Source organism: Schistocerca piceifrons, chromosome 2, assembly GCF_021461385.2.
Source record: "Schistocerca piceifrons isolate TAMUIC-IGC-003096 chromosome 2, iqSchPice1.1, whole genome shotgun sequence".
Classification (NCBI taxonomy): Eukaryota; Metazoa; Arthropoda; class Insecta; order Orthoptera; family Acrididae; genus Schistocerca; species Schistocerca piceifrons.
This window is the reverse complement of record NC_060139.1, coordinates 479,753,317-479,777,314: the sequence shown is the minus strand read 5'-3', so window position 1 is coordinate 479,777,314 and position 23,998 is coordinate 479,753,317. Positions and strand designations below refer to the sequence as shown.

The 23,998-nt window shown below is 40.9% G+C and overlaps 1 protein-coding gene across 3 annotated transcripts in view; it reads left to right on the top strand.

Moving 5' to 3' along the window:
- Window positions 1-23,998, top strand: part of LOC124776251 (integrator complex subunit 13) — a 311,412-nt gene that overhangs the window by 102,822 nt on the left and 184,592 nt on the right. For all 3 annotated transcript variants that reach the window (XM_047251124.1, XM_047251121.1, XM_047251122.1), the window contains exon 10: window positions 4,173-4,330. In XM_047251124.1, coding sequence (XP_047107080.1) covers window positions 4,173-4,330 — 158 coding nt within the window. The remainder of the gene's footprint in view (window positions 1-4,172; window positions 4,331-23,998) is intronic.

Here is a 23,998-nt window from a genome sequence, read left to right as displayed (position 1 = left end):
TGAGTGTTAGGTACAAATAATTATGGAGCACTCAGTTCACATGTGTTGGTGAATGAAAACCATTTTTGGATGAAGATGGCAAAATTCATCTCAGAGGAGGCATATGTCATTCATGTAGGCATTCATTATAATAAAAATATCATCCATGTGTCTGCAGTAAAAAAGGATTTTCGTACTAACGACAGAAGCTTGCATAAAATAGCAGTTTTCAAGTGTATTGACCAAATTATCTGCTTAAAATCCTGTGCTGCAGTTGCCCATTGCAAGGCTGCCTATTTGTTTATAAGGCTGTCAATAAAAGAAAAATAAGTATGTAAGGTAATGAGGCAAAGGAGAGAGATGAGCTTGTCGACTTCATCTGGATTTAATTTGCCATTTCTGGACAGGTTTTAAAGAATGATATCTAGTGTTTCTTGAACAGGAAGATTAGTATATATCAAACTGTGGAAAATCCACAATGGAATAACGACAGTATTATGAAAAAGATAGATTGATACTCACCATGTAGAGGAGATGTTGAGTTGCAGACAGGCACAACAAAAAGACAGCTTAACATGTGAGCTTTCAGCCAATAGGCCTTTTTCTAACATAGAAAACACTCACACACACATTCACGCAAGCACAATTCATGAACATGTGACCACTGTCTCTAGCCACTGAGGCCAACATCTCCTCTGTGTGGTGAGTAGCAATCAATTGTTTCATAACATTTACATATGTATATAGATATATTTTGTAAAAGTGCAAACAAGGAGAGGACAACAAAAATTTTCGTTGTAGTCATACAACTAGTACTGTTTGGTTAGGACAGAGTAGGAGGTTTCAAAGGTATAAAATTGTTTGAGCATATTTAATACAATCTTGGAAACAAGTTCGGTAGTATTGCCTCTACAATTAACAATGGCACAGATTGGGAAAAATTCCTTGTGAGACTTAATCTGGGGGTAAAAGGTTGGTATTCTTGGATTCCTGACTTTGTATTTATAATGATTATCAGGGCAGATTATATTGTACAGACTACTGTCCCATCTTTATTACAAACAGTTTTGGAAGATAATTGTCTCCCTTTGTCTCTTGCTTTACATGAGATTTTTCATTGATTAGTTTTATCATCAACTGCATGATCTAAAGCAATCTTTAAATGAGCAATGAGATCACTGGTCCGATGTTCATTTGAAATGAGCTGAATATTGCTCTTGAGACTTTCCTTAGGAAGATCGAGCTGTTTATTACTAAACTGAATGGAGGTGAGGCTGACCACTCTTTCTGCAAATGGGAAGATACCTTGGTATTTACTGCTTTGATTCAGATCATAATGTGCTGCAAGGTATGTTTTCTGTAGTGGGGAGATCTTTTTAAATTACTTTCCTTTAATAAGTAACTTTCTCATATAGGAGGGAGCTAACAACTTCCATAAATTGGTCTAAATGGGAGTGGTCAAGCTCACAAACTGTCCTCGAATGAAAAGATACCATTGATGACCGTGCAGCTTCTCTAGAATAAATGACCGGGACTCGAACCCGGGTTCTCCTGCTTACATGGCAGACGCTCTATTCATCTGAGCCACTGAATACACATATGCATTATCATTTATTCTAGAGAAGCTGCACGGTCATCAGTGGTATCTGTTCTTCCAAGAACAGTTACTATCTTCATATATATAGTTAAAGGCTACCCACCCATTGACCTTCGTCTGTGTGAATGCACACAGGTTGCTTGAACTCTTACGGGAATCGTCACCTTAGTGTGCACGAGTAATGAGTGGATGGGCAAATATCTATCAGGTACATTACGTATGTAGATTGTGAACATTTGGGAATGTGGGTCTCACAGAAAGCGTGCAAGGGATAAGTCCCTGCAGTCACACTATTCATCTGTGTATTCTTTGGCTCAGATGGATAGAGCGTCTGCCATGCAAGCAGGAGATCCCGGGTTCGAGTCCTGGTCGGGGCACACATTTTCAGCTGTCCCCATCAAGGTATATCAAAAACACCTGTCTGCAGCTGAGGGTTTCAGTTAATTATCATTTAAATAATTAAAAGTGTTCCCGGACTTTATGTGCACTCTGTGTTAACCATCTTCTTTCCAAAATGACACTTCCAGCCCCTCCTTCCCCACCCATCTGACTATAACTCGCCTCCTTTCCCTCCGTCTTATTCTGTCTCCTCATTAAAACCAATTCCTCCACCCTCCTCTTCTTTGGACACCTATGGCACACTCTTTTCATTCTTCCCAGGTCCAAATTTTCCTCTAACAGCATGACAAGCTTCCCTTTCCATTCGTGCAACATTACCCACTATCTTACATGATCCTCATCTCACAACATTTCCTCTTTTACCCTCCTTTTTCCTCTTCTTTTCATATTAATACATGAAGTTCCCTATCCCTTTCCGTTCGTGCAACATTACCCACTATCTTACATGATCCTCATCTCACAACATTTCCTCTTTTACCCTCCTTTTTCCTCTTCTTTTCATATTAATACATGAAGTTCCCTATATTCAACCTCCTCCCCTTTCCCCTCCCCCCCTTCCCCTGCACATCATCTAAATTTCCACTGTTCCAGACCGAGCAAGGTGGCACAGTGGCTAGCACATTGGACTCGCATCCGGGAGGACAACAGTTCAATCCCATGTCTGGCCTCCTGATTTAGGTTTTCCGTGATTTCCCTAAATCACTCCAGGTAAATGCCAGGTTGGTTCCTTTTAAAGGGCACAACCGACTTCCTTCCCCGTCCTTCCCTAATCCAATGAGACCGATGACCTCGCTATCTAGTCTCCTCCGCCAGACAACCTCAACTGCTCCAGCACTGTCACCTGGCTGGCGCCCATGTTGCACAGTTCCCTGTCCGTAACATTGTTGCGCCACTTCTGTGTGTTTGGGCTGTAATTATTTCCTTATTGTTCCAGTCCAATGATACACTAATCATTTGAGATACATACTTGGAATTAATAAACAATTACATATGTGCAACAGACTGTTCACCCATTTGATCCCTTAAGCTACTGTTGCTGCACCTACCACAATTGAATGGAATGCAATACACTACGCAAGACAATTTCACACAAGATAAACAAGGCGAATACATTCATGAACTCTTAACAGAAGTATCTAAAAATTAGTAAAGCTGCCTCATCTTAACTAATGCATCAATAAGGTGACTAACCCACACGGAACACCCAACAAAATTAATTAAATTACAATATTGAACTTTGGGAAAAACACAGGATATAGTTAATCACTTTGTAAAACTCCAAAACACTGAATATCCTTCAGTTAATCCAAACTCACAGGCCTCTGATGTAACCAAAAGCAAAGTCAGAGCCAAGCATCTAATACAATAACAGAATAAGCCTTTACGGTAACTGATAAAGCTTGACAACCCAAGCAAAACTGGCCAGGATGAGCATCAACAGATACAGTTTGTAGAACAAAGAAAGGTTGAAAGTAAACGTACACAAATGCACTCTCCAATTTTAATTCCCCTGGTGACAACAGCTGACACATGAGAGGTATCCCACAGCAGCAATTTCCTCAATCTGTACACAACTCTGCCTGCCACTAGCCGGTGCTCTTGGAGTTCCACATGCTTTTATAGAATAGAATCCTGCCAGCACATCTGCTTCCTCTTGCTAGTCTGCACAGCCCAAGCACACAGTCCTCAGCAGATGCTGTCGTGCCCATGTGCTCCAGATCGAATGCCAAAACATAATCCATCCAGCCTGCACGGTGATCCCTGTAAGAGCTGTGGTTGGGTTGCACCCTCTCATCAGATGCGCCCAAACATGTTGCTGGATAATCACTGTAGATAATAGTGGACAAGTGCTATCAATACAAACCATCACTGCTGATAAGCCATTAAACTTTTATTCTGGAGGTGGTAGTGTTCCAATCAACCATGTGGCCATCTCATAAAATTGGGATGAAGTATGTTTCCCACATGTGCTTTATGTGAACATTGGATTGAACACTTCAAAACTTTCTACACTTCATATCTTCATCAGTAGTTACTGCATGCTATACATCCTACGTACTTATAGTTTTTTTCCCCCCCTTGGTTGTGCTGAAAAGTATAAATATAGTAAGTACAACCTTTCATTCTTTTTTAACGTGATTGGAATTTTCTTTCAGATTTAAACTATTACACTACTAATATCAGTTTTTGTTTTCAGTACATTGATCCTCTTCCTCAGTTGATGGTGAAAGAAGAGCTCACAAACGAAGAAGTAGTGCAATGCAAGCAAGTAATCTATAATCTCATTGGTTTGGAATCAAAACATGAGAACCTACAAACACCAAATATGGGACAGAGGGGAAAGGGTCCAAAAAGGTGAGTATCACCACCAATAATAATAATACACTTACACGATCACAATGCCACAAATAGAGAATACATCACATACATTCAGCAACAGAAAGATGCACATTAAGCAGAAAGGAAGGAGGAAGGGGATTTATTGACATAAAAAACCTACATTATGGACAGGTAGACAATTTAAGAAAATTCGTTCTAGAATGAGCAGAAACTAGCAAAATACACAAAGCAATCACTCATATAAATACATTGGCTACACCACTGCAATTTCATGACCACTTCTACAACCCTTTAGATCACATAACATCAACAGATACGAAGAAAGTAAATTGGAAAAAGAAAACACTACATGGCAAGCACCCGTATCATCTAACACAGCCACACGTCGATCAAGACGCATCCAACACATGGCTAAGAAAAGGCAATATATACAGTGAGACGGAAGGATTCATGATTGCAATAGAGGATCAAACAATAAACACCAGATATTACAGCAAGCATATTATTAAAGATCCCAATACCACAACAGATAAATGCAGACTTTGCAAACAACAAATAGAAACAGTAGATCACATCACAAGCGGATGTACAATACTAGCAAATACAGAATACCCCAGAAGACATGACAATGTAGCAAGAATAATACATCAACAACTTGCCTTACAACATAAACTTATAAAACAACACGTTCCCACATACAAGTATGCACCACAAAATGTACTGGAGAATGATGAATACAAATTATACTGGAAGAGAACCCATTATAACAGATAAAACACCACCACATAACAAACCTGACATCATACTCACCAATAAAAAGAAAAAAATTAGCACAACTAATCGAAATATCCATACCCAATACAACAAATATACAGAAGAAAACAGGAGAAAAAAATTGAAAAATACATCCAACTGGCTGAGGAAGTCAAGGACATCTAGCTTCAGGATAAAGTTGACATTATACCAATTATACTATCAACTACAGGAGTCATACCACACAATATCCACCAGTACATCAATGCAGTACAGGTACATCCAAACTTATATATACAACTACAGAAATCCGTAATTATTGATACATGTTCAATTACCCGAAAGTTCCTAAATGCAATATAACATATACCGTACAGATAAAAGGAAGTCACGCTTGATCAAGGTCCGCGTCACTTTCCATTTTTGACGAGACATAACGTCTGAGAAAAGAAAGAAATAATAATAATAATTGAGAAAGAAATATTTTACTGTAAGTAATGTTGTTGTTGTTGTTGTTGTTGTTGTTGTGGTCATCAGTCCAGAGTTCTTCATCTCCAAGTAACTACTGCAACCTACATCCTTCTGAATCTGCCTAGTGTATTCATCACTTGGTCTTCCTCTACAATTTTTATCCTCCACGCTGCCCTCCAGTTCTAAATTGGTGATCCCTTGATGCCTCAGAAAATGTCCTACGAACCGATTCCCTCTTGTAGTCAAGTTGTGCCACAAATTCCTACCGAGCGAGGTGGCGCAGTGGTTAGCACACTGGACTCGCATTCGGGAGGACGACGGTTCAATCCCGCGTCCGGCCATCCTGATTTAGGTTTTCCGTGATTTCCCTAAATCGCTTCAGGCAAATGCCGGGATGGTTCCTTTGAAAGGGCACGGCCGATTTCCTTCCCCATCCTTCCCTAATCCGAGCTTGTGATCCGTCTCTAATGACCTCGTTGTCGACGGGACGTTAAACAGTAATCTCCTCCTCCTCCACAAATTCCTCTTCTCCCCAATTCTGTTCAGTACCTCCTCGTTAGTTACATGATCTACCCATCTAATCTTCAGCATTCTTCTGTAGCACCATATTTCGAAAGCTTCTGTCCTCTTCTTGTCTAAACTATTTATCGTACATGTTTCACTTCCATACATGGCTACACTCCACACAAATACTTTCAGAAACGACTTCCTGACATTTAAATCTATACTCATTGTTAACAAATTTCACTTCTTCAGAAACACTTTTCTTGCCATTGCTATCCTCTCTACTTTGACCATCATCAGTTAATTTGCTCATCTGCTACTTTAAGTGTCTCATTTCCTAATTTAATACCCTCAGCCTCTACACCCTTACATTTGTCCTCTAGCCATCCATTCTTAGCCATTTTGCACTTCCTGTTGATTTCGTTTTTGAGACGTTTGTGTTCCTTTTTATCTGCTTCATTTACTGCATTTTTATATTTTCTCATTTCATTAATTAAATTCAATATAACTTCTGTTACCCAAGGATTTCTACTAGCCCTCATCTTTTTACCTACTTGATCCTCTGCTGCCTTCACTATGTTGTCTCTCAAAACTATCCATTCTTCTTCTACTGTATTTCTTTCCCCCGTTCTTGTCAGTTGTTCCCTAATGCTCTGTCTGAAACTCTCTACAGCCTCTGGTTCTTTCAGTTTATCCAGGTCCCATCTTTTTAAATTCCCACCTTTTTGCAGTTTTTTCAGTTTTAAGCTGCAGTCCCTAACCAATAGATTGTGGTCAGAGTCCACATCTGCCCCTGGAAATGTCTTACAATTTAAAACCTGATTCCTAAATCCCTGTCTTACCATTATATAATCTATTACAGTGTCTCCAGGCCTATTCCATGTATACTACCTTCTTTCATGATTCTTGAACCAAGTGTTAGCTATGATTAAGTTATGGTCTGTGCAAAGTACCAGGTGATTTCCTTTTCATTCCTTACCCCCATTCTACACTCCTGGAAATGGAAAAAAGAACACATTGACACCGGTGTGTCAGACCCACCATACTTGCTCCGGACACTGCGAGAGGGCTGTACAAGCAATGATCACACGCACGGCACAGCGGACACACCAGGAACCTCGGTGTTGGCCGTCGAATGGCGCTAGCTGCGCAGCATTTGTGCACCGCCGCCGTCAGTGTCAGCCAGTTTGCCGTGGCATACAGAGCTCCATCGCAGTCTTTAACACTGGTAGCATGCCGCGACAGCGTGGACGTGAACCGTATGTGCAGTTGACGGACTTTGAGTGAGGGCGTATAGTGGGCATGCGGGAGGCCGGGTGGACGTACCGCCGAATTGCTCAACACGTGGGGCGTGAGGTCTCCACAGTACATCGATGTTGTCGCCAGTGGTCGGCGGAAGGTGCACGTGCCCGTCGACCTGGGACCGGACCGCAGCGACGCACGGATGCACGCCAAGACCGTAGGATCCTACGCAGTGCCATAGGGGACCGCACCGCCACTTCCCAGAAAATTAGGGACACTGTTGCTCCTGGGGTATCGGCGAGGACCATTCGCAACCGTCTCCATGAAGCTGGGCTACGGTCCCGCACACCGTTAGGCCGTCTTCCGCTCACGCCCCAACATCGTGCAGCCCGCCTCCAGTGGTGTCGCGACAGGCGTGAATGGAGGGACGAATGGAGACGTGTCGTCTTCAGCGATGAGAGTCGCTTCTGCCTTGGTGCCAATGATGGTCGTATGCGTGTTTGGCGCCGTGCAGGTGAGCGCCACAATCAGGACTGCATACGACCAAGGCACACAGGGCCAACACCCGGCATCATGGTGTGGGGAGCGATCTCCTACACTGGCCGTACACCACTGGTGATCGTCGAGGGGACACTGAATAGTGCACGGTACATCCAAACCGTCATCGAACCCATCGTTCTACCATTCCTAAACCGGCAAGGGAACTTGCTGTTCCAACAGGACAATGCACGTCCGCATGTATCCCGTGCCACCCAACGTGCTCTAGAAGGTGTAAGTCAACTACCCTGGCCAGCAAGATCTCCGGATCTGTCCCCCATTGAGCATGTTTGGGACTGGATGAAGCGTCGTCTCACGCGGTCTGCACGTCCAGCACGAACGCTGGTCCAACTGAGGCGCCAGGTGGAAATGGCATGGCAAGCCGTTCCACAGGACTACATCCAGCATCTCTACGATGGTCTCCATGGGAGAATAGCAGCCTGCATTGCTGCAAAAGGTGGATATACACTGTACTAGTGCCGACATTGTGCATGCTCTGTTGCCTGTGTCTATGTGCCTGTGGTTCTGTCAGTGTGATCATGTGATGTATCTGACCCCAGGAATGTGTCAATAAAGTTTCCCCTTCCTGGGACAATGAATTCACGGTGTTCTTATTTCAATTTCCAGGAGTGTATATTCACATACTACTTTTCCTTCCCTTTCTTTTCCTGTTGTTGAATTCCAGTCCCCAATGACTATTAAATTTTCCTCTCCCTTCACTCTCTGATTAATTTCTTTTATCCCATGATACATTTTTTCAATCTCTTTGTCATATGCAGAGTTAGTTGGCATATATACTTGTATTACTGTGATAGGCATGTGCTTCGTGTCTATCTTGGCTACAATAATGTGTTCAGTATGCTGTTCATAGTAGCTTACTCATGGTCCTATTGTTTTATTCATTATTAAGCCTACTCCTGCATTAGCCCTATTTGATTTTGCACTTGTAACCGTTTATTCACCTGACCAGAAGTTTTGTTCCTCTTGCCACCGAACTTCACTAATTCCCTTTATATGTCACTTTAACCTCTTCATTTCCCTTTTTAAATTTTCTAACCTATCTGCCCGATTAAGGGATCTGACATCACATGCTTTGATCTATACAATGCTAGTTTTGTTTCTCCTGATAATGATGTCGTCCTGAGTAGTCTCCGCCTGCAGATCTGAATGGGAACTATTTCACCTCCAGAATATTTTACCCAAGAGGACGCAATCATTATTTAACCATACAGTAAAGCTGCATACCTTTGCTAAAAGTTATGGCTGTAGTTTCCCCTTGCTTTCAGCCATGCACAGTACCAGCACAGCAACGCCGTTTTAATTAATGTTACAAGGCCAGATCAGTCAATCATCCAGACTGTTGCCCCTGCAATTACTTAAAAGGCTGCTGCTGTTCAGGAACCACACATTGGTCTGACCTCTCAACAGATACACCTCCGTTGTGGTTGCACCTATGGTACGACTATCTGTATTGCTGAGGCACGCAAGCCTCCCCATCAGCGGCAATGTCCATGTTTGATAGGGGGGCTAAGCAATGTATATAGACCGATTATATGTGGTGTGTCCTTTGTTAACTGATCCATGCTCTTGTCTTGGAAGCAGTGGGAATGCTCTCCACAATGTGGGCCAGACCTAATACATAAATTTATTTTACAGAGAATCAAGTACAGGGAAGCAAATACACACTGCTGAATAGTAATTGATATGTAAACAGTTCACTGAAGAACCAGCACTTTGGAACTGCTCTTGCTCTATTGATCAGTTTGTACAAGATCCATCTGCCAGCCAGATGTGAACCATCTAACATTAACAACATTCTCAGGACAGCTGTGAAAAGGTAGTGACCTAATGTCATTAAAATATTTACTGACCTACCCTATGAGTGCATTGCCTTCACTTGTCCTGATGAACAAACGGATTGGTAGTAATACCTCACTCAAAACACTCCAGTGTTTGTGGCAGAGGCAGAGACCATTTATCAATCTTTTCAATTAATCAAGTAATTAGTTATGAAAGAGGTCTAGATCCTGTCTGACTGATTAACAGTACTATTATCAATCTACATTCAACCAGTACTACAATCTACATTAATTTCCCTCATAAGACTGCAGTTTATGTATTGGATTTGCAGTAGACAGCATGTCATGTAAATTGTAAGAATCCGTTTCTTTCACTACAACATGTTTAGACACCATCACAGGGTAATAATCGGAGACTCTCCAACTTGTTTGTCTGACTCAAATCCAGAAGGTTGTTCTACACCTACATCTACATCTACATCCATACTCCGCAAGTCACCTGACGGTGTGTGGTGGGGGGTACCCTGAGTACTTTTATCGGTTCTCCCTTCTATTCCAGTCTCGTATTGTTCGTGGAAAGAAGGATTGTCGGTATGCTTCTGTGTGGGCTCTAATCTCTCTGATTTTATCCTCATGGTCTCTTCGCGAGATAAACGTAGGAGGGAGCAATATACTGCTTGACTATTCGGTGAAGGTATGTTCTCGAAACTTGAACAAAAGCCCGTACCGAGCTGCTGAGCGTCTCTCCTGCAGAGTCTTCCACTGGAGTTTATCTATCATCTCCGTAACGCTTTCGCGATTACTAAATGATCCTGTAACGAAGCGCGCTGCTCTCCCTTGGATCTTCTCTATCTCTTCTATCAACCCTATCTGGTATGGATCCCACACTGCTGAGCAGTATTCAAGCAGTGGGCGAACAAGCGTACTGTAACCTACTTCTTTTGTTTTCGAATTGCATTTCCTTAGGATTCTTCCAATGAATCTCAGTCTGGCATCTGCTTTACCGATGATCAACTTTATATGATCATTCCATTTTAAATCACTCCTAATGCGTACTCCCAGATAATTTATGGAATTAACTGCTTCCAGTTGCTGACATGCTATTTTGTTGCTAAATGATAAGGGAACTATCTTTCTATGTATTCACAACACATTACACTTGTCTACATTGAGATTCAATTGCCATTCCCTGCACCATGTGTCAATTCACTGCAGATCCTCCTGCATTTCAGTACAATTTTCCATTGTTACAACCTCTCGATACACCATGGCATCATCCGCAAAAAGCCTCAGTGAACTTCCGATGTCATCCCCAAGGTCATTTATGTCTATTGTGAATAGCAACGGTCCTATGACACTCCCCTGTGACACACCTGAAATCACTCTTACTTCGGAAGACTTCTCTCCATTGACAATAACATGCTGTGTTCTGTTATCTAGGAACTCTTCAATCCAATCACACAATTGGTCTGATAGTCGATATGATCTTACTTTGTGCATTAAACGACTGTGGGGATCTGTATCGAACGCCTTGCGGAAGTCAAGAAACACGGTATCTACCTGTGAACCTGTTTCTAGGGCCCTCTGAGTCTCGTGGGCGAATAGCGCGAGCTGGGTTTCACATGACCGTCTTTTTCGAAACCCATGCTGATTCCTACAGAGTAGATTTGTAGTCTCCAGAAAAGTCATTATACTCGAACATAATACGTGTCCCAAAATTCTACAACTGATCGACGTTAGAGATATAGGTCTATAGTTCTGCACATCTGTTCGACGTCCCTTCTTGAAAATGGGGATGACCTGTGCCCTTTTCCAATCCTTTGGAACGCTACACTCTTCTAGAGACCTACGGTACACCGCTGCAAGAAGGGGGGCAAGTTCCTTCGCGTGCTCTGAGTAAAATCGAACTGGTATCTCATCAGGTCCAGCAGCCTTTCCTCTTTTGAGCGATTTTAGTTGTTTCTCTATCCCTCTGTCATCTATTTCGATATCTACCATTTTGTCATCTGTGCGACAATCTAGAGGAGGAGCTACAGTGCAGTCTTCCTCTGTGAAACAGCTTTGGAAATAGACATTTAGTATTTCGGCCTTTAGTCTGTCATCCTCTGTTTCAGTACCATTTTGGTCACAGAGTGTCTGGACATTTTGTTTTGATCCACCTACCGCTTTGACATAAAACCAAAATTTCTTAGGATTTTCTGCCAAGTCAGTACATAGAACTTTACTTTCGAGTTCATTGAACACCTCTCGCATAGCCCTCCTCACACTAAATTTCACTTCAAGCAATTTTTGTTTGTCTGCAAGGCTTTGGCTATGTTTATGTTTGTTGTGAATTTCCGTTTGCTTCCGCAGCAGTTTCCTAGCTCGGTTGTTGTACCACAGTGGCTCTTTTCCATCTCTTACGATCTTGCTTGGCACATACTCATCTAACGCATATTGTACGATGGTTTTGAACTTTGTCCACTGATCCTCAACGCTATCTGTACTTGAGACAAAACTTTTGTGTTGAGCCGTCAGGTACTCTGTAATCTGCTTTTTGTCACTTTTGCTAAACAGAAAAAACTTCCTACCTTTTTTAATATTTCTATTTACGGCTGGTTCAAATCATGTATTATTTTCAAATGAGCAGTACTGCTAAAAATGATGTTTATCCAAGATAAAGCAATTCCCCACTACTTTCACTGTATCACTGCATAAAAGCGATTGACTTTAAAAGAGATTATTACCTGCACTTATAACTGAAGACCATTCTCGTGGATCACTTCTGTATCCTCCCATGGACTGTCTGTCTAGTGATTGTGCCTTATGTACATGTTGTTTAATTATTACCTCATTGAATACATCATATAACCAGAAGATTACTTAGCAATTTCATTTTGGAGCAAATTATTGTACCTGTGTTCTTCATTACCTTTTTTCCTTTCAGTAGTCTAAAGTAATTGTACTTGTGCATGTTGGTATGAAATGTTATTACAGTCTGTTACCAGCTACTATGTGCTCGGCATTTCCTTTCACAAATTTTTTAGTTATCAATTTTATCATTTATGTAATTAACTGCCTATTGCATGATATGTATAGCAAAGCCTATAAATAAAACTAAAAAACAAAAAATTAAAACTTTTTGCTATATGATGCATTTGTTTTTATTCAGTAAAAATCAGTTTGCAGTTTAGCTTTGTTGAATGCAGATCATATTTAATTGTTGTTTGTCATCTGGGATTTCTTTTTCTCTCTCAGCATGAATAATTTTTTAAATGTAAGTACCAAGCGTGATATTTCAAATGACCTACGATTCCTACAAAGGCCCTTCTTTCATCTTAGGAAGTTGCCTCCTTTGTAGTAGAGAACAAGAAACCTCACTCCATAATGGAAGACCTTATTTTACCAGCTACTTTTGACATTGTATTTATTATGATAGGTGAGTCAGCTACCAAGTTGCCGACAAGTTTTCCTTTGTTAGACAATGCTATTAGTCATCAACTACTTTATATGGCTGATGACATTATTGATCAGTTGGTTGAAAAATTCAGAGGTAATGGTGGTTTTGCTGTTCAGTTGGATGATACAACGGTTATAGTTTATTGTTGGTTGACTTGTTCATTTTAAAAGATGAAATTTTTGTAAATCTGGTTTGTGTGATTTTTGGATAACATTGCCTTTTACAAGAGCCTGAAAACTGTTTGAGTAAACAGCCAGAAAACAATGGAGAACATCCTGTTCAATAATCTTCAGCCCACAGGTTCTTATTCAGCTCACTGAAACTGAAATAAAATGTTCTAACTTTTAAGAATAATGCAGAGGAATCCAGAACTATGACAATAAATAAAATTCTGCTCTCATTTAACGAAGCAGTATATTCTCATCACTGTTCACAAGCACAAGTATTAATTTTTGCAAATCATTAAAGCTTGTCCTATCATATTCAGCACTCGATACAGTTCAGAGATCATTTCTGTTCTTAGTGGTTACAAGTATTCTGTAGAGTTAATTCCTCACCTTAAAAGTAGAGAATAATCACAGCCACTTGCTACACATTTTACTACAATAGAGAAGGTGGTGCACGAAATAAAATGTTGAAATGTAACAAGTGCATTCCAGGCAAATGTTAATCCCAGTAAGTTCCCTTTCACTTGTTTACACTAGATAAGTGTACCTCATTCGAGCGAAAAATAAACATGTCAAGTCATCGTTAACACCATCTGAGGCTTAAGCGTTGTGTGTTGTGGGCAGAATCATGGCCTAACGCATCCCGTATAGCTGATGACGGTCAAATCAAGTCCCAGGTGAGACACTTTGGTTAAAATATACTCTTGGTGCGGATGGTGAAGGAAACACTTACTATAAAATTGCTTGCACCATCGGCGACAGCACCCAGTCAGCACTCATTCTGATTACAAAGTTATTGATATCATTGTTAGTTGAAGACTAAGTGAATCTATACTCTATTTATATTGTGTAAAAGTCTCAGCCCAACTACTCGAATACTTTGATTTCAGAATTTTTCAAATGGAATCGAGGGTAGGTAGTGACCTGTGAACTGTATCTTTCTTAATTTCTTTACCTCTGTTAAATTACAGTTGTTACAACTTCATTATTAAATATATTAAGTATAGTGCAGTCATCTCAAGTTTGCATCTTATTAAGTAAAGTAAGTTAATCTAATTCGTTTTTACTGTTTTTATTACAATTTTTTAGCTAACTATTAAATGAATAAAGGAGGTAGCTTCATGAAACTTGTACAAAATGTTTTTATAATAAACTGAACATAAATCCTAAATTTCATTTTTCTAACTATAACATTACACATTTTTGAAATTTTACAAGAAGTGGGTTTTTGAGAAATCTATTAGCAGATCATGCACAGATTTACAACATCTAACATTTTTGTAGTTTTACATGATCTGGTCAAGTCTTGTAACAATATTTAAAAACTCTGCTTAAGTCTTGTAACAATTTTTAAACTTTTAACTTTGTGTAAGATAATTGTGCAATCTCTTTGTTTGCTGCTCATGGCATACACTAGGTTCTGTCGTCTTGATCTTGGCTGAGAGGCAAGGAAAAATCGATATCTTGCTCAACAGACTAGACATACTGATAAGTGATCGTTTACTGACAAGGCTCTAGACAACCACAGTTATCTGTATCTAATTTATTATGTGTGTTTTTTTACTTCATCAAGATCTTCTTTTTTGGGGGGGGGGGGGACCCTTTTGGAACTAAAGCAGCAGACATCTTTGAAATACTAAACTATTTGTGGAAGGAAGCAACATGTGTAGGCATGTGTAAAGACAACTGTTATATTGGATTGCAAGATCTGATCCATAAAGAGGATCCTAACTCCATTTGAACACACTGTTGTATTCACAAGCTGTGGCATCTAAAAGTATGAGCCCCATCCTTCAATAAGTTCTTCAATCAGTGATCAAAGTGGTGAAGTTCATTAAAAGTCAACCATGCAAGCCAACATGTTTTCAACTAATGTGTCAATAATGGGGGCTGAGCACATTTCCCCATTTATTGCAGTATCTCTCCCTGGCTGCCACATGAAATTGCCTTGAAAAGGTTGTGTGAGCTCAGGAAATATCTTTTCCCTTATCCTTTGCAAGGGAAATATCTGAGTTTCAAGAAGTTACTAGAATGTGACTGTTTTGAAGTTTGCATATTTTTGTGACATCCTTGAAAAACTGAGTCTATGGAATGTATCCCTTCAAGTTAGTGGGACTGACCCTCGACAACTGTTAGATAAAATTTTAGCCTTCAGAAAAAAATTTACTGTTGTGGTGAATAAAGATATACGTTATGTTTCCTCTGCTGCTCAAGTGATTTTACAGGTCAGTGACTGTCAGTTGAATGAAGAATTGTTCTGTTCTGTGTTTCTGGATCATTTAAATGAACTTAGTGATACATCAAGTTCATGCCAGAACAAGTTGGTCAGTGCAGAATTTCCATCAACTGAAGAAGAAAGTGTAATTTATTGATTTTTGTCAGACTCGACTTTGAAATTGAAGTTCATTTCTTGATCACTGCTTGAGTTTTAGAGCATGATGAAGCAGAAGTATGCACCAGCGGATAACGAGGGCCTATGATTTTTGACACATGTTTCCAACATTCTACTTATTTGTGGTAGGTTTTTTGGAATTTGCAGCCTTTAGCATGAAATACAGAATGCTAATGAAAGTGGAGAGAGATGTGTCACAATTCCAGCCTTGTGCTGAGATTTGAAGGACTGACGATGCAGAAGCAAGTTCATCCTTCCCACTGATTTCATTGCAAAAATAAGGTGTAATGACATGTCATTCAATAAATAAATAACTACTCATACTCTTTTTTTTTTTTTTTTTTTTTCGAAACTTAAGTAATTTAATCCATACTTGTAGTTGGATGCCATGTGAAAGGAGGAGTGGGTGTTCATGTTCAGCTCTAGGGAGCCATGGACCCAAAAAGTTTAAAAACCACTGGTCTAGCACAACTATGATAAGATTTATATTCCTAGTATTAGCTTTGCCGTGGCCCATGCCATGGCATTTTTTGTATGCAACAATAAATATTTTATCAAACAATGGAAATACCAGGTAGGAATATCAACAACGTAGGAAAAAAATTGATTGCTACTTACTATAAAGAAGACACATCAAGTTGCACACAGGCATGATTAAAATAGCTTTCAGCTACAGCCTTTGTTGTCACTAAGGTGACAACCCCCCCCCTACTCCCCTCCCCCCACCGCCCCACACCACACGCGCGCGCGCGCGCGCGCGCGCGCACACACACACACACACACACACACACACACACACACACACACACACACACACAAGCAAGCATCTCGGCCGGGATGCTGGAGATTCTGAGATGCTGAAGTTGGTGGTCATGTGTGTGCATGAGGTGTGCTTTCTTTTGTGTGTGTGTGTGTGTGTGTGTGTGTGTGTGTGTCTTTAGTGACAAAGGCTGTGGCCGAAAGCTGTACATGAGTGTCTTTTAATTGCACCTGTCTTCAACTTGACATGTCTTCTTTACGGTAAGTAGCACTCCATCTTTTCCTATATTGTTAATAAATATTTTATGCCACATATGACCTTCAGATCCACATTTCATCAATTTTTATATTAGGCCTTTTATTCCTGATTTCAATATCTATATCCTTTATTCAGCAATATTATGAAAAGGTGAGAGTGCTACTCACCTTAAAGATGGCATGTTGAGTTGCAGACAGCACCATGAAAATGTTGTTAAACATTAAACTTTTGGCCATGGCCTTCTTCAGGGAAGAAAATACGCACATATTCACACAAAAAGACACACCTGCCACACACACAACCATTCTCTTTGGCTGCAGGGGTCAGAATGCTTCTCCTGTATTGAACGAAAGCAGCGATCCTGAGTGGGGCGGGGTAGTGGGAAAGAATAGTGTACAGGTGGGTGGAAGAATGATAACAGGACAAGGCTGCCAGGTGCAGCATTGGGAGACAGTGGGGGATGGATTGGGTGGGGAGAGGGGGCAGAAATGTGGAGCAGAGAAGGGGAAAAGATCATTGGGTGCATTGGTCAAGTGTGACACACAGTGAGAGTGTGGGGATGTGCTTCAGTTGAAGCTTCACCTGGTCTTCCTCACTCAACCTGAATTTCACTTACTCCTCTCTGGTGGCTCCATCTGCACTTCTGTTCGCATTAAATCCACCAGTCACTAACAGTACCTGCGTTTGACAGCTGTCATGCCTTCCATACCAAACAGTCCCTCCCCTAGTGTCTGACCACCTGTGGACAGCATATCTGCAGTGACAAGAACTCCCATATGCTAAGGGTCTCACAGAGGCTGTCACAGACAGGCACTATCCTCCAAACCTAATCCACAAACAGATTTCCCATGCCATATCCCCACACATCCCCAATCCTCCCACCAACCCCAAGAACCAGCTACAAAGCAGTGCCCCACTTTGTCACCAGTACCATCCCGGAATGGAACAACTGAACCATATCTTTTGTCGGGGCTGTGATATCCATCATTGTGCTCTGATATGAGGGACAGTCTACCCAAGATCCTTCCCACCTCTCCTAAAGTGATGTTCTGCTACCCACCCAATCTCCATAAGATCCTAGTTCATCCCTACACCACTCCATATGCCAGCCCCTTGCCACAAGGATCATATCTCTGGGGAAGGCCCAGGTGCAAGACCTGCCCACTGCACCCATCCCGCACATCCTATTGCAGTCCTGTCCCAGGTTTATCCTACCCCATCAGAGGCTGAGCCACCTGTAAAAATACTAGCTCTGCTGCAATCATTGCACAGGTCTTCGTATTGATATGATTACCAATCAGCTGTACACTAGGATGGAATGACCACAGCAAACTGTGGCCAAGAGCAAAGTGGACCGACCACCCCATGGCACAACATACAGCTGAACACAACATGCTTGACTTCAGTGCTGCTTTCAATCCTCCTCTCCATGATCACCTTTTCTGAACTGTGCAGATGGGAGTTACCCTAACAACTTCTTCTTTGCTCCTGAAGTTATTCATCAGTTTCCATCCTGTCTGACCTATTACCTGCCAATTCACACTCCCTCACCCTCATTGTGCACTGCTGTCTACCAACACATCCACTGGTCTTTTCCACTTCTCTGCTGCTCTCATGTTCTGCTAGTCCCCGTACCCCCAAATCCATCCCCACAGCCTCCTGACACTGTGCCTGGCAGCCTTGTCCTGTTGTCATCTAGTCCCTGTAGACTCCACGCTCCACCAGACAGCACTCTTCTTCCCCTCCCCCTCCCCCACAATGGGTGTGCTATTCCTATCCCCCTTCCCCACATCATTCCAGATTCCTGCTTGCATTCAACATGAGAGTTGCATTATGGTTGCAGCAGCCATAGCAGTCGCGTGCATACGTGCGTGTGTGTGTGTGTGTGTGTGTGTGTGTGTGTGTGTGTGTTTGTTTTGTGAAGAAGGCTTTGGGTGAAATCTCAGTGTATAACAGTCTTTTCACTATGCCTGCAACTCGACATGTCATCTTTATGGTGAGTAGAAATCTTTCCTTTCATAGTACTGTTGATATTCCAAGCTGAGCTTCCCAGTGTGTGATGGTATCTTTTATTCCTAATATCACTATTTATAATTTAATGAATAAAGGTAACAACTCACTGACTAGTTGAGGCACTGACTCATCAAGAGTCATATAATGTCTAGCATTCACATAAATCCTCCTCCTTCATGCACACACACATGTGCACGCACACTCACTCACTCACTCACTCTCTCTCTCTCACTCACACACACACACACACACACACACACACACACACACGCCTGTTTGGCTATATTGCATTGTTCTGGGTGACTACATTGTGCCAGCACTGCAGATCGATTTGAGTGTGCATGTGGGACTGAGCGAGAGTTGTGGGAAGGAGGAGGGAGAGAGGGTTGAGGAAGAGTGACTGATGGCTGGAATGAGGAGGCAACACATGTGCAGGACAGAACGTGATAACCCGTGAGATCGCTCTAGCTGCAGGCAGACAGGGTTGTGCACAGTGTAAAATGATGCAGAGGGATGGATTGGGAGTGGAAGATAAAAAGAGGAAATGGAGACTTTGGAGAAGATGGTGTGAGTGCAAGATGAATGAGGTTAGGGGTCATGAGGAAATGTTGCCAGTGGGAGTGTGGCAAGTGCTAGCAGAGATCTAGGCGTGTAGGGTTATGGGATTGAAGGATGTATTACCCGGACAACTCTCATTTCTGTAATTCATGTAAGCTGATGTGGGGTGGGGAGGGGGAGGGGGGGGGGGGACGAGAAGCTACCAGATGGCATAAGTTTTTGAACAGTCATTGAGGCAGATCCTTTTATGCTCAGCAGTGTTTTCTGCCCCTGAGTAGGCAGTTCTGCTCTTGGCTGCAGTTTGGCAGTGGGCTACTCATTTGGGCTGACAGCTGTTTGGTGGTCATGCCCACATAAAATGCTGTGCAGAAATCAGAGTTGATATACAATGTGACTGCTTTCAAGGGTGCCACTGCCTATAGTAGACTAAGATAAGCCTATAATGGGGCTGGAGTATGATCTGCTGGAAGGATGTATTGGACAGTGTAGTGTAACGACGTATTAGTTTTTCGTTTGATATATGTATGACCATGTGCAGACTTCGTCACCTACGTCAGTTACAACCCACTTCAAAAATGATTCATATTCTTTTAAATTGTCATAGAATGGTTCTTGAACGAAACTGTAAAACATCAGTTGAGTCGTGTGCAAGGAATTACATCACTTGGGCCAATTGGTTTTTGTAACTTTTTCGAATTTAAATTTCGTTTGTTTCTCCTCAGAAATTATATTGACACATGTTATCTTGATCTAATCGATATCAGAATCACACATTAAATAAACTTTTTAGATTCAAAGTTTCGGTGAACGCCGTAAGAATCACGAATCTTGTCAAATATATTATTAATCCGTTCACATAATTCTTCATAAATAAATCTTCAAGACACGTGTTTCAACTTTAGTAGCATACACTATTTTATTAGCTTCCTACACATACAGATGTGAACTTGAGCGTTGAGAGTTAGTGACTGACATTTCAATAAGATTAAGCTCTATATGACGTCATTGTTGTACAAAAAGAGTATAAAAATTCATTTTTAATTTTTAGAAGCACGACGCAACAACTCGGTTCCAGGATCTTCTGTTGCTCCTTGGCTGTCGACCCGCGACGTATAGCGGCCAGCAATTTCCTCTCTGGTCGTGGCAACGAAGATGCTGTCCCCGTTCGTTGCGCCGCCCTCTCCGTACATGAAACACATAAAAAAAATACAAAACTTTTGAATAATTCACATCTATTACAAATAATAAGAAAACACATAAACAAAACTTATAGTCACCTGCAAACTGGGCTGACTTTGGTGCGTGGGTGACGCTTAATTTCGTCCCACTACATACCCCACCCACAAGCTCAGTTTGTCAGGTTTTAACCAAAAATAAAACTTTTCAATATACAATATTTAACTGTTAATACATTCTCCTCACATTTTACGTAACCTAGAGTCCTTGCTCTTAGATAGATTTAATCCTTTTAATACGATATTGTTGTGACTATTTGTCGTTTACTCTTAATTGTGCTATTATGGTAATTCGTAACCGAATATAGGGAGATTGCTCCTCTTCAGTTAATAGTTGCTAATAAATACCAATTTAGTACGTTCTTTAACATTGTTACATTAGGACAGAGCATTCAAATTGTGATAGATTAGTTTCGGTTTCATTTATTTACTAGAGTTATTCTTTCCAAGAATGTATATTACTAATAAGTTTCTCACAATAACTAATCGTACTATTTACTTTACGTCATTCTTTTCCCTAATGCCTTATTTATGCCTGAGGTCAAGAAGAAATCAAGCAAAATTTTCTTTAGAATTTCGGCACGGCTTTCTTTACCTTCGGACACCTTGTTGGGTAATGGCAATTTATTTAGGAGAAACAAGCGAGAGAGCCCCGTTTGGTGTATTCTATATTAACACTATTACAAACCTCTATTAAAGGCACTCTGCCATGTTCTCGTGAGCCATATAGCTCTGGACGCCCATGGTCCCTAAAACTATTAACCATCCCCTTTGGTTCCTACTATCAGAGTAAATTTAAAATATGCAAAATTCCTTTTGACCTAAGAGCAAAATTTCTTCCATATAAATCCCCCTTTTGGTTATCTTTCTCTTTTTGAAGTACCAGTAGATTATTGTAGAACACTTGTTTAAGCTTTCTGTTTCATTCTTTAAAATAATATGTAACTATCACGAAAAACTTCACATGAATAAACTATCAATGCTCTTTCGTGTGTAACATATACTAATTCTTAACTTATTTAGAAATGAAGGGTTTCATTTGATCGACACTATATAATCCTTTAATTACACCTGATGAAGGTTCCATAAGAAGTAATGCTTTGGGATGTACAATCTTATGTACAACATATGGACCTTCAAAGATAAAGAAGAATTTCCTACATTCCTTACCGATCTTAGAACTTTTAGGATGAGATCGTACTAACACAAGATCTCCTACCTGAAATGAGGGTTCTATAGCCTGCTGATTATAACTTTTAATTCTCCGTTCGGCATTTTTTTACAATCTGTTCGCAAACTTTTTCGTCTGGAATGCATTGTTGGATCTCATTTACCGGTGGCCAAGGTAGAGCAGCTAGTAAAGGCTCACCTATAATTCGTTTGCCTAAAATTTCTATAGGTGATAATCCCATCGTTAGGTGAGGCAATTCATTTAATATCTTTTCGAATTCAGGCATTAGTTTGGCCCACCGAGTATGTTTATGTGCACAATAAGTTCTACATAATCGTCCTAATTCTTTCATGACTCTTTCTACTAAATTACTTTGAGGGTGATATTTCGAAATTAAGATATGTTTGATTCCATATTGTTTTATCATATCTTGAAATCTTTGACTAATAAAGGCACTACCGTTGTCAGACATAAGTCGTTTAGGAATGCCCCAGTTAACAAAGTAATTTCGGGTGAGGCAGCGTATAACGCTTGCTGTATTCGCTCGTTTCAAAGTATATAGCTTCACATGTTTGGACCAACATTCCATTACAACAAACACATAAGTTAATCCTCCTGAACTACGAGGCAGAGGGCCGAAAAAATCTAATGACAGTAGATCCCACAAACCTCGAGGAATTACAGCATATAATTTATAATGCTTAGATTTGTTATTAACTTTAACCTTTTGACAGGTTTCACAAGCCCTAATAATACTTCTCACAATACGGGACATATTTTTGAAATAATAATACTTCATTAGATGTTTAATACATTTATGAATTCCAAAATGCCCGTAACCTTCATGAATATAAGTAATTAACTCGTCCACAACAGCTTTCGGAATGCAGATTTTCCATCTCTGGTGTTCCCTCTGTGCTTTCCAATACAACAAGTCGTTAAAATAGAACCACAGACCCCGGGTGTTAACTGTTTCGTCCCCATTATTAAGGTTTTGTATAAGGTCCCTATATTGATCGTCATTTCTTTGATTGCACGTAACAGCAGTTACTATCCGTTTAACCTTACGTTCGTTCTCCTTAGTTAAAAGGAAATAAACATGGTAATTTGTTCATAAATGTAATTTCGTCCCACTACAACAGGTCTTGCACCATGGTCGTCCATATGTGAATGACATACGTGGCAAAGGGTTGGGAGTTATTAAGTATTCAGATGCACACATCCTGACCAAAAAACTGAAGCTCCCAGAAGGGCAGGAAGAAATGAAATAAATCTTCAAGAGTTGAGAGAGTATGTGATGTTAGTTAAGTCATTACAAAGTCCAGTTAAATTTAAGGAGGACTTCGCAATATGAGACCACATATCAGAGACAAGTTAGCAAATGGTCCTTTATATCTCTGATATTGGCATTGAGATGGAGATGACTTCTGAGTTGCTCTCAAACATGTTCTATAGGGGACTGATCAGGGGATCCTGCTGTCCACGGAAGTACCTCATCATTGTGCAGACAATTCATAGAGGCACATGCCAAGTATAGATGAGCATTTTTCTGTTGAAAAAAGGCACCGTGTTGCTATCACATTAGAAGAAACATAAGGATGCAGGATGTCTGTGATGTACTGTTGTGTCCTCAGAGTTCCCTCAGTCACTACCAGCCATGACGTGAGGTCATACACTGTGGTTCTCCACACCATGACACCAGGATTAACACTGCTGTACCTCTACAAAACCTTGGAGGAATGGGACCTCTCCCCACATCACCACCACACTTGCTGATGATGCTCATTTAGGTCAGTGCAAACCACGAGTCATCTTTGAACACAATGGAATGCCATTAATCAGCAGTCCATGCTTCCCACTCACAACACCACTGCACATGCAGCAATTTGTGTTGTCGTGTCTGGCTGCTGCTAGTCTCTGACCAATGGTGTAGTGTGGCACAGAATGTTGTAGTGTGTCCATTACTTGTCCATGGATGGCAGACACAGATGTGAAACTGTTATGATGTGCTTGGTGCACAATACGGTGATCTCCCTTGTGGTAGTCAGACATGGTAAACCTGAACCATGCCTGCCCTCACATTTCCATTCAGTCCAACACTAGGCCACTGTCATATCTGAATGCTCGACAAATCTGGATTTACCATGATTTGATCAGCCAACCAAATGGGGATATTCAGACAGTTGTACTCCATTGCATTTTTATTGAGGTGTCGGGACCAGCAAATTATAATGATATTTACCAAATTTTCTCATTATATAGACTTTACTGATCAACCAACAAGCCAGCATGGCATTGATGAGAAAAAGCATCAACTGTACTAGCTGAGAAGTAGATAAGAGTCTCTGGAAGCTTGCTTTCACTACATTTGAATACCTTGTTGC